Source organism: Lissotriton vulgaris, chromosome 11 (assembly GCF_964263255.1).
Source record: "Lissotriton vulgaris chromosome 11, aLisVul1.2, whole genome shotgun sequence".
NCBI classification, from domain to species: domain Eukaryota; kingdom Metazoa; phylum Chordata; class Amphibia; order Caudata; family Salamandridae; genus Lissotriton; species Lissotriton vulgaris.
In genome coordinates this window covers 198,410,655-198,422,548 of record NC_141699.1, presented here as the reverse complement: position 1 = coordinate 198,422,548, position 11,894 = coordinate 198,410,655, and the positions used below count along the sequence as shown (strand labels likewise).

The following is an 11,894-nucleotide window of genomic DNA, read 5'->3' as shown; positions in this document are numbered from 1 at the left end:
CTCCAGCTCCATAGGTAGTCTTTTATACTTGCTGTTCCGTAAACGCTATCCCTCTGGGCTCCGAGTCGTTGATTCACCTCCGGGCGGAGATCCCTGCCGCCGGTAGCCTTAGAGCCACCCACTGGCTTATGGGGACTCTTACCGACAGTTCTCCAGCCATCGAGCCAGTCCCATGCTTCCTCTGGTCTAGTGAAGAACCACAGATTACCATTTGACTCGATCCGTAGCTTGGCCGGAAACAAAATGGCGTACTTGATTTCTTGGTCCCTCAGCGAGAGCTTCACATCCAGGAAACTACGCTGCTGTTTTTGAACTCGCAGTGTGAAATCGGGAAGAAGGTGAGACTGCTGTAATCAATCACTAGCGGTGGGGCCGCCCTCGCCGTCTGGAGAATGGCATCTCTATCACAACACCCTTGCCAGGAGAGGGCGCCCCAGGCTTGGGTCTGCCCCCACATACACGATGTGCACGCTCAATTGAAAAGCATTTGGAGACGCCCCTTGGCTGAAGATGCTCGAGAATTAATTCCTCGACGTAGAGGTCAGCCGATTGACCCTCTGCCCGTTCTGGCACACCCAAGATTTGGACGTTGTTGCTTCTCTTGCGGCCTTCGTAGTCATCAAGTTGCAGTGTCAGCGTCTCCTGTGCATTTTGGAGTTCAGACACTTGACATTTGAGAAGGTCTGTATCATTCTTCATTTCTTTTGTGGCGTCCTCGAATTGTCCGCTCTTATCAAAGGAAACTCTGTGGTGACTGTGTCGATACAGACTTCAAGTGAGGTACGCACCGTTGTTATAGCCGTTAGTATGTCCTGCAACGTGGGTTCCAACTGCTCCCCTGTTGGCTTGGGGTCCGATTGCTCCCCCTCATGGCCCTTCTGCCACGCGAATTTCTCCAATTTCGCTTGAACCCTATTGCGACCACTGCGGCCGCTCGAAATCATGGCAATAGTGTGCCCGAGGTGCCGGAGGGGGGAATGGGGGGGGGGGTTGGGTTAGAGCCGCGCCAGCTACTCACCGCCGAATGCAGTGGGTATAAGTCCACTCAAGCATGTTGGTTTCCGCCGGCAGGGCCCCGACCATCCGTTAAGAGGAGTTCCAAAAAGCACCACACCAGTAATACTGCAGGATCTTGTGGCCGCCACTCGCTGAGGGGATGCACCACAGTCGGGTCAGGATGAAGCAGTGTCACTGTCCCCGTCACCGGAGACAAGGAGTGAATGGAGCTCCCAAGATCTCACCTCCACCTCTTGGTGTCAGGGGAATACTGGCTCAGGTCACACACAGTCGGAATAATGGAGCATCACTTTCGATGTCGCTGGGCTTACCGCAACTGCAGTGCACAGCATTCCTCCCTGGAGGTGCTACTTGATAATTAGGGCCAGGTGCAATGCGCCACAATACCGTCCGTGAGGCTCCACAGGCCACATTGACAAAGTGTGCCTGCCACTGGATTTTGCCGGAGGACAGCGGCTCTCAGTACGAGGAGGAAATCAGGTCGCAAGGAACAGAGGTGGCAGCAGGGACGGCACCCTCTCCGCCGGAACCACCAAGTCAGGAATCACAGCGCGGCCCCCGCCGGCACAGCCACAGGCCCGTATACCACACTGAAGCCGCTGCATTGATTTGTGCGCAAGCCCAGGGAGGAACGGGGCGCACACAGGACCACCGGAGCCGCCAAAACACACTGGAGAATGCCTCCCCTCAAAGGCGCCTACGATTGAGGCCGTACTTTACCCTGACGTGGGGCAAGATGTAAGAAGCAGTCAGGCTCCACCGCAGGCGATATTGGCCAGGGCACGATGATTATTTACGGATTAATCTGGAGCGGCGCGACAGAGTTTGGCTACCGTGCGGTCATTTCCCTCAGCAGTTGGCTGCGCCCCCCAAAACCTGCATTTTTAAGGCAGAATCATATCTTTTCCCTTCACAGAGCATACTGGACGCCCTACAGTATCTCGAAGGTGGGGCACAACTAAGTGTATGAAATGTGGGCTAGAGAAGGCAAATGATATCTAGATGTTTATGGAATGCCCTGTGATTCAGCAATTTCGGGAAAGCTTAGGTAAGCTCACCACAAACATTTTGGGGTTAAATATCAAGATAAGCCTCAGTCGAATTATCTTTGGGGAAGAAGAGTGGCAGGTGAGGTTGAGCAATGATAACAGCATACTGCTATTCTATATGATTCTTCATGCTTGAAGAGAAATATGCAGGAAGTGGGAAGATGGTGTCCCCCGACATACTGATTGGTTTAATGCAGTATTCTACACTTCCAAAAAAGATTCTGCAGATGCGATTACTAAGAAGAATACGTTTTTGCAACCCTTGAAATGGTGGAACGGTATGAATGACAGACCGGGAAATGAATAGGTAAATCTGGTGGAAAGGCAAAGTGATCTCACTTGTCCAATGATAACATCTATCGCTGTTTTGTTTACAAAATGCAGCTCTTGGAGCGGGATAACCCAAAGAAAGTTAAATGGCACTGTGGTGAGGCCATCCCCACAAAAAGGGCAAAATACTGGAAAATGTGGGGTTTGAGCTGGAGGTGAATGAGGACACAAAAAAATTTAAATAAAAAGCTTTTTAGGATTGTCATTGTACATTATATTAATACTGGCAGGATTCCAAACGCCAAAGGCATACAATGTGTAGGCAGGACTTGCGAAAAACAGAAATGATTTAAACCAAATAAAATGTAAACCCTTCGTTACTTTAATGTATTTACACGGGTTCTCACCTTGCTCTTCCAACCACAACAGTCTGTGCCCATAGATGCATGATTTCCATGAAGCTTCCATGATCAAAGAATCCACTCTGCCAGGCTCCCTTAACAGCTGTAGAGGTATAAAACCATTGATATTGCTTGTATATTAGGTTTGGGCTGGGATTTTTCATTTTAGCAAGCAATTACGAACAAGTACATATAATATACATAGAGGTTTGCAATTCATGTACAGAAAGCGGTCTCTTTTCTTATTACAGTCTAGTTGTGACATTACTACTACCTGCAAACAAAAAAGCACATTGTGCTACACTGCTATAAGTAACAAGTGATTTGCCTTCAGTAATGCTCATTCTGATTGATACTGTAAGCGTGGATTTCTCAACTTTCAATTATACCGAAGTGTCTGACTGGATCTGAAGAATTTTTCAACAATGCCCTTGCATGCAAGTAGGTGACTCTGGTTGTATCCACAGGGACTCCATGCTGCCCTAGGACTGAAGAAGAGGAGGCACATATTAGAGCCACACCGGCTCACTAATATTCGTTTCTTCTACCTTTCTCCTTTCATGTACTCAGATGACGTAATACAATGAGTAAGATGGTGACCATTGACTCCATTTTGAATACACAATTTCCTTTCTGTGCTCTCACACAGTTACATAGTGGGGAGGGGAAGTTTTTACTCTTCACCGTGCAGAATAAGCTGTGACATATTTTGTGGGATGCGCAATTGGTACCGTTTACAGGGTTGAGAATGTTATTGCCAGAGAAATGTGCGGAATATACAGCTCTGTCTCAGAGCAAACACAGGGCCTAGCTAGCTTCTGTGAATAACCTCGACACAGACCGGTATGGACAGACTTGTTTTCACAACAGAAGAAAGGAGGGAGAGGTTTCTAGAAATTTCTCCTTGGGTTGAGTAAAGGTATTAAAGACGGGGTACCATGGCTCTCGGACAGGCGCTCGCTGTGGTGAGGAGGCATTGACACAGGGACCTTTTGTGATTCTGATTGTAACGGGCTCCCCAGTCGTGATGGCCAGAATGTTGAAAGATAATCTATCAGTGACATATTTGTTCTATTACTTACCTTGTGTATATATTTTGTAAATTTCTTTGCTCTGTGTACATATTTCATATGTTTTTCTGCATGTTGCAAAAGTTACTTACCTTCGGTAACGATATATCTGTAAGAAACAGCAGTTAGTATTAGATTCCTTACCTTAGAATATCCCCAGGCGTCAGACTGGATCCGGAAAATTTTGCGTAGCAGTACCCCTGCGCGTCGGTAGGCGTCGTCTGCAGCTCTGCATATGTCCTCGGCGTCGTTGGTGCCGGGATGACGTCGTCGGAGTACTTAGACGAAGCCCTCACGTGCTGACGTCAGTTCTTATATACAGCTTTTCCGCGCCAGAAACGCAGAGCCATGATAAAAACCAACACTGGTGCCATGAAAACTAGGGCCCTGAAAGGGGGATGACCGTAACTCTAGATATCGGTTCGCAGAACGGGGAGGATGGGTGGGGCGTTAAGGAGTCTAATACTAACTATTGTTTCTTACAGATATATCGTTACCAAAGGTAAGTAATTTGTGCATCTGAAAGAAACAGGTTAGTATTAGATTCCTTACCTTAGAATAGATACCCCAGAAATACCAACCATGGTGGTGGGTCTGCGAACCAATGATCACACCAGAAAGTCCTGGAGAACGGAATGGCCGAAAAAGCCATCTCTCCGGACTTGGCTGTCCAGGCAGTAGTGTCTTGCGAACGTGTGCAGCGAGGCCCACGTAGCTGTCTGACAGATGTCCTGCAAGGGGACTCCCCTACCCAGGGCAGTAGTAGCCGCCATGCCCCGAGTGGAATGGGCACGTAGCCCCACAGGAGGTTCCTTTCTAGCCAGAGAGTAACAAGCCTTGATGCACAAGACGACCCATTGAGAAATGCACCGCCCAACCCTTCTTAGCCCCCACGTAACCAACAAAGAGTTGGTCATCCACCCAGAACTGGCGTGTGCGATCCATATAGAATGGAAGCGCACATTTTGGGTCCAGAAGGTGGAGCCTCTCTTCCTCTTTCGAGGGATGCGGAGGCGGAAAGAAGGTGGGCAAGGTGATGGACTGCACGATGTGGACGGCTGTGACTACCTTGGGCAGAAAAGAGGTCACATCCACAACACAACTTTGTCCGGATGGACAGAAAGGAAAGGAGGTTGAGAAGAAAGAGCCTGGAGCTCACTCATTCTCCTGGCAAAGGTGATGGCAACCAGGAATGCAGTCTTAAGAGTCAGGAGACTAAGAGGACAGTTATGAAGTGGCTCGAAGGGAGCGCACATCAGATAAGTCAGAACAAGGTTCAAGTCCCACTGAGGCATCACAAAAGGAATAGGAGGGAACATATGAGTGATGCCCTTCAAAAACCTATTTACAACTGGGAACTTGAACAAAGAGGGCTGATCAGGGAGCCTTAAGAAGGCGGAAATGGCAGAGAGGTAGCCCTTTAGAGTGCCCAGAGCAGAGCCCTGCTGGGCAAGAGAAAGACGAAAGAGGAGAACCTCTGAAAGAGGGGCAGAAAGGGGATCCACAGCTTTTGCTGTGCACCATGCCACAAATTTGTTCCACCTGCAGGCATATACCGATTTTGTGGAGGGACGTCTGGCTGCCAGAATCACCTTACAGACTTCAGGAGGCAAGTCAAATGGCCTCAACTGAATGAAAAGTGGCTCCCCCCTTGATCCCGCACCCATGAGGTTTCTCAAAGCAGCCGCTCCGGTGATTGTTCCCCCAGTTATGGAGCTGATCAATGCCTCTCTGTCTCAAGGCATCGTCCCTCCTAGCTGGAAGGGAGCGGTAGTAAAAGCCCTGCTAAAAAAAACCCAACTGGAACCTTCCGACCTAGCCAATTATAGACCTATTTCGCTCCTTCCGGGCATCAGCAAAATTGCCGAAAAACTGGTCAACGCTCTGTTGTCCCAGTTTTTTTAATCAAATAATCTGCTGCGTCGGTCCCAAACGGGGTTTCGCCCTGGCCAGGGCACGGACACCGCCCTCCTTGCCGTCATCGAGGAGGCAAGGTGCATTTTGGATTCAGGGGGATCAGTGGCAGTGATCCTCCTGGACCTTAGTGCAGCCTTTGACATGGTGAACCACCGTGTCCTGCTCCATCGACTGGCTAGGGCGGGACTCGGGGGCACAGCGCTGGCCTGGTTAGAGTCTTTCCTCTCGGGCCACTCATTTCAGGTCTGGGATGGTTGCTCCCGTTCTGACTCCCTTCCTCTGATAAATGGGGTTCCCCAGGGCTCTTCACTGAGCCCCACCCTTTTTAATGCCTACATGGCCCCTCTGGAAGATGTAGTTGCCCCCTTTGACATCAAGATTGTGAGTTACGCGGACGACACGCAACTGGTCGTCTCGCTCTCACATCTAGACCAGCGCCCAGATAGTCTGCTGCACTGCCTCCAGAAGATCCACCACTGGATGTGCGAATCTTCGCTCAAGCTTAATGGGTCCAAAACAGAGGTTATGCTGATGGGCAAGAAATGGACAACAATTCCACCATCTGTTTGGCCCGACTCCATGGGTGAGGTGCCCACCCCCACAGAAGAAATTAAGAGTATGGGGGTCTGGCTTGAACCTGACCTATCCATGAAAACCCAGGCAACCAAAACAGCCGGTACCTGCTTTGGTCTCATGCGGTCAGTCCGCAAGATCCTTCCCCTACTCCCCCTCTCTCCAGGAAATTACTGATTCAAGGACTGGTTCTTGCACGACTGGATTACAGCAATGCTGTCTATTTAGGAGCCCCCGAGTCCACCTTGGGTAAGCTGCAACGAACACAAAATGCAGCTGCTCGGATGCTGTTTGGCCTCCCCTCCAGATCTTCCGCAAGACCTGCCCTCAAAGCACTCCACTGGTTGCCAGTACGAGAGAGGATCGAGTTCAAGGCTATGTGCATCGCCCACAAGCTCCTAAATGGTCAAGGCCCCTCTATCCTAGGAGAAATGGTTACACCGTACAAAGCCTCGAGATCCCTGCGATCGGACAGTGAGCGACTGGCGAATGTCCCCAAGTTTAGAGAGCACGCACCGGAGGTCATCGCTTCTCAGTAAAGGCAGCCTCCCGCTGGAACCTGCTCCCCCGCAGTTTGCGTTTGGAACCCTGCTACCTTCGCTTTCGCAAGCAACTCAAAACGCTGCTTTTCCCCAAATAAATAGTTTCTCTCCCCTCTTAGCCAACCTTACTGGTTTTATAGTGCTGGGATGCCTTCGGGTCACCAGGCGATCTACAAATCCTTAAATAAATAAATAAATAAATAAATTAACTGCCGCCGCTCAATCTCCACACATGTAAGTGGAGACTGGACAGGTTTGGGTGGAGGACCGGCCCCTACTGCTGCAACAGAAGGTCCTCCTGAAGAGGCAGACAAATCGGGGGATTGACAGACATGCTGAGTAGCTCGAAATACCAGTATCTTCGCGCCCAGTCCGGAGCCACAAGGATGACTTGGGCCCGGTTGCGTCTGATCTACTTCAGCACTCTGGGCAGAAGTGGTATAGTCGGAAAGGCGTACAATAGACCGCAGCTCCAATCGCGACGAAAAGCGTCTCCGAGCGAGTGACGCCTTGGAAATTCCAACGCGCAGAACTGATGACATTGCACGTTCTCTTCTGTGGCGAATAGATCTAACCAACGGTCACCCCATTGCTGCAAGAGGCCATGCGCCACGTCCAAGTTCAGACGCCATTCATGATCCATCATGCACCGACGGCTGAGTTCGTCCGCCCTGGCATTCAGGGAACCTGCCAGGTGTTGAACCACTAGGGTCACGCCCTGATGTTGCAGCCACTGCCAGAGGCGCAGAGCCTCCTGGCATAGGGTCCATGACACCACCCGCCCTGTTTGTTGCAGTACCACATGGCGGTGGTGTTGTCCATGAACACCTGCACTACACTCCCCCGGACAGAGGGGAGGAATGCCTTCAGTGCAAGGTGGATCGCCCAGAGCTCAAGAAGGTTGATGTGGAGCCGGGACTCCGCCGGAGACCAGAGGCCTCTCCCATGTGGCCCCACCAACCCTGGAGGGATGCGTCCGTCACAACTACGTGCTCCGGTTGGGGTAGGGAGAGGGATCTGCCGCTGACCCAATCGCGGTCCGTGAGCCACCACTGCAACCGTCTTGCAGTGCCCTCCGAGATCAACACATGGTCGGACAAGTTGCCCTGATGCTGGGCCCACTGAAACTTCAGGTCCGACTGCAGAGCCCGCATCCGCCACCTCGCATGATGCACCAGAAGGATGCAGGAGGCCATCAGCCCCAGAAGCCGCAGCGTCAACCTGACCGAGACTCGGGATAACAGCTGAAAGATCGGAATCAGAGCCGGAATATCCCGAATCTGCTGTTCGGGAGGATAAATCTGAAACTGGGCCGAGTCTAGAACCGCTCCGATGAAGAGGAGCTTCTGCGAGGGACACAGGTGTGTCTTGGGCACATTGATGGAGAACCCCAGCAGGTGCAGGAGGTCGGCCGTAGTCTGGAGGTGGTTGACGACTGTCTGGGGTGAGCCCACCTTCAACAACCAGTCGTCGAGGTAGGGGAAGACTGAAACCCCTAACCTGCGCAGATGAGCTGCGACCACCGCCATCACTTTTGTGAACACCCGTGGGGCGCTGGTAAGGCCGAAGGGGAGCATGGTAAACTGAAAGTGCTCGTGGCCTACCGTGAACCGCAGGTAACGCCGGTGGGCCAGCAGGACGGGGATGTGAAATTATGCGTCCTGCAAGTCCAACACTCCTATCCAGTCTCCCAGGTCCAGGGCAGCTAAGACCTGAGCCAAAGTCAGCATCTTCAACTTCTGCTTCTGGAGGAAGCCGTTGACGTTCCTTAGGTCCAAGATAGGGCATAGGCGCTCTTTGCCCTTCTTGGGTACCAGATAGTAGTGGGAGTAGCAACCACGTCCTACTTGTGGGCCCAGGAACACGCTCAATGGCCCCCTTGGCCAAGAGGGACGAAACTTCCTCTTGCAGAAGTTGCAAGTGATCCCCGACATGCGGTGGTACTGCAGTGGCATGGCTGGAGGGGTCGCCTCGAAGGGGAGGGAGTATCCTCTTCAGACGATTTGCAGCACCCACCTGTCCGATGTGATGATGCGCCAGTGGAGGAGGTGATGGCGAACCCTGCCCCCCACTGGTGTTAAATGGGCCTGAAAGCTCGGACTAGGAAGGCTTTGAGGTGGATGCTGCGGGGGTGGATGTGGACTGGCCGCGACTTTGTCCCCTGTTACCGCTGTGACGGTAACCAAGTCCGCCACCGCGCTGAATGTTAGTCTGCGGCCCGTGGCTGGCAGGACGTGTGGGTGCACCCCTTCCGTGGCCACGAAAGGAGCGCTGGGCAGAAGATTGCGGACGCGGGCCGACAGGCCCAAGGACTTGGCCTTAACCCTGGAGCCCTTGAAGCGTTCCAGCGCATGATCTGCCTTGCCACCAAAGAGGTGGCTGCCATCAAACGGCATGTCCATAAGCGTGTTTTGGACATCGGCTAAAAAGTTGGCAGACCTCTGCCAGGCGTGGTGGCGGACCGCCACAGACGTGGAAATCGCTCTTCCTAGCAAGTCCGTGGTATCCAGTCCACATCGTATAGAGTACCCCGCTGCGTCTCTTCCCTCCGTGAGGGCTTGAGCGAGTTTCGCCCGGGCGCCCTCCTGGCACTCAGGCAGCACGGCCGCAACCGTATCCCACAAAGAGTGGGTGTTATGGCCCAAGAGGCACGTGGTGTCGACTGACCGTAACCCCAAACTAAGAGAGAACATCTTCTTTCCGAACTGATCATACCTCTTGGATTCCCGATCTGGTGGTGCCATCGGGAATGCTGATTGGGAAGTAGAGGCCTGGATAATCAGGCTCTCGGGGGTGGGGTGGGTGGACAAGAAACTAGGGTCGCCCGAGGCTGGGCGGTGGCGCCTAGCGATGTTCCTATCTATAAGGGGACCTGTAGTGGGTCTGGACCAAGTACCCAACAGGACGTCCGTGAGAGCATCATTAAACGGCAGTAGAGGCTCTGGAGGAGCTTGCCTGTGGTTTAAGGAACTCTATGAGGATATTAGACCTCACTGTAGCTAATGGGAGCTCAAGAGCCAAGGCCTTGGCCGCCCTCATCAGAACCACACTATAAGCAGCGCCCTCCTCCGTAGCCACTGCAGGAGGGGAGACAAAACCAGTGTCTTGGGAGGTATCCAGGTCACTGGCTTCCCCTAGTTCCTGTGTCCAGTCCTGAAATGACTGGCACTCACGTGCCAGGGGGTCCTCAGACCCCTCCCCCCCAGTCCCCTCGTCGTCCATGTCCTGAAATTCAGGTGTAAAGGATGGACCCAGATCCTCGAAGTACTCTGCTTTGGCCGGCGTCGATGGACGCCGTACCGATGCCGGATCCGGACCGAGGGGTAGACCAGGGACGGCATCGTGCGGGGACGACGCCGGGGATGACACCCTAGGGGCCGGCGGGGTCGTAAGGTCAACCAGCAGCGACCCGGATCCGGATCTAGCAGGACCTTGCGGCGTCGGGACCGAAGTCGCTGACGGCTGAAGCACCTGACGGCGCCGGGGCTGAAGCACCCGGCCCGCTTGGGCTCCCAGTCGGGCCGCTTGGCCCGAAGGTGCCGTGGAACCCGACGGAGTAGAGAGCGACCTCATGGCATCGATCTCCTCCGTCGTCGTGTTCTGCCCAGGGACCGGCGGGTATGGAGCAGGCCGCGACGCCTGCGGCTCCTGTGGAGCTGCGTGGGCGGTGTCACCCGAACCCCCGGCTGCTTCGCGCGAGCGTCAGGGGAAGTCAGAAGAGCGATGTCGCCTCTTCGACTTCTTATGCCTCTTAACTGAGGACTTGGAGCCCGACGAGTGGTGTCGACTCGCCGAGCTGTGATGACTCCGGCCCAGAGACCGGTCCCTCGACCTCCTTCCGGACCGGGACCCGAGCGGCGCAGGGCCGGCTGCCGGAGCTCGAGGCGCTTACGGGACCGCTCCCACCTAGCCTTCGACGTCGAGGCCCGACAGTCGGGCACAACTTGTCATCGTGGTCAGGCCCCAGGCAATGTAGGCACGGGCGATGGGGGTCTGTAACAGACATCAGTCGGTTGCAGTCGGCACAGGGCTTGAACACGGGCATACCTACCGGCACCGAAGGAGTCGTAGACTCAAAACGGATCCAAAAAGGATCGAAAAAGTTTAGTCAAAAAGTGACTAAAGGGTACCACTTTCTCCGGACCTGCGCTTGCTGGCGCGGAAAAAAGAAGAACTGACGTCAGCGCGCGAGGGCAGTGTCTAAGTACTCCGACGACGTCATCCCGGCGCCAACAACGGACGCAGAGCCGCAGACGACGCCTACCGACGCGCAGGGGTACTGCTACGCAAAATTTTCCGGATCCAGTCTGACGCCTGGGGATATTCTAAGGTAAGGAATCTAATACTAACCTGTTTCTTTCTTATATTTGACTTCTTTTATTTGACATCTGGAAAGGTGCATCAATTAGAACATGTTGTCTTCTTTTAAAAAGTGCTGAATTAATAAATATATGTTTCATTTTGAAAGCACCTCGATGAGTTTATTTGCCTCATTTGGGAGAGTGCTGAGTTCCTTTTTGAGTGTGTGTCCAAGTGTTTCAAATCTGAAGCAATACAGACATGGAGAGTAAAACAAACCAAGTGAGACTGGTGTGCTAGTATCCTAACTTGGAACATTTTTAGATGTTAAGGAGGATATTCCAAAGAGCAGGGAGGTGGCAGGACAGTGTGGAATCTGCAGTTAGATACGACTATCCAACACAAAAAGCAATACTGAAGGCAAGTAACTTGGTTTTTTTATGGATACTTCTTAACGCACATTCCTCACCTTTAGTATAAGTACCATATCAGTCCCTCCCGATGGTGGAAGGTCTGGTGAATGGTGTCAAGACCCGCAGAACCCAGCGGATAAAGTTAACTTCGTGATGGATCTGACTGTCAAGGCATGACAGCGTGATAGATCTCTAGAACAGGTACTCGCCAAAGCCTTTGCAGTCCATTTTTGCATCAAAATGCCTTTCTCAGCACCAGAAACTCCAACAAAGAATCTTGACCTACAGAAGGAAGACTGCCTTGGTCCTCAGTTACCAATTTGGCCAGAAAGACGTTGGTGAA

At 52.6% G+C, this 11,894-nt stretch overlaps 1 protein-coding gene across 2 annotated transcripts in view; it reads right to left on the bottom strand.

Annotated features, from left to right (window-relative positions):
- The window catches only part of ACACB (acetyl-CoA carboxylase beta), a 1,895,698-nt gene that overhangs the window by 533,129 nt on the left and 1,350,675 nt on the right, over positions 1–11,894 (bottom strand). For both annotated transcript variants that reach the window (XM_086943101.1, XM_086943102.1), the window contains one exon: positions 2,744–2,840. In XM_086943101.1, coding sequence (XP_086799227.1) covers positions 2,744–2,840 — 97 coding nt within the window. The remainder of the gene's footprint in view (positions 1–2,743; positions 2,841–11,894) is intronic.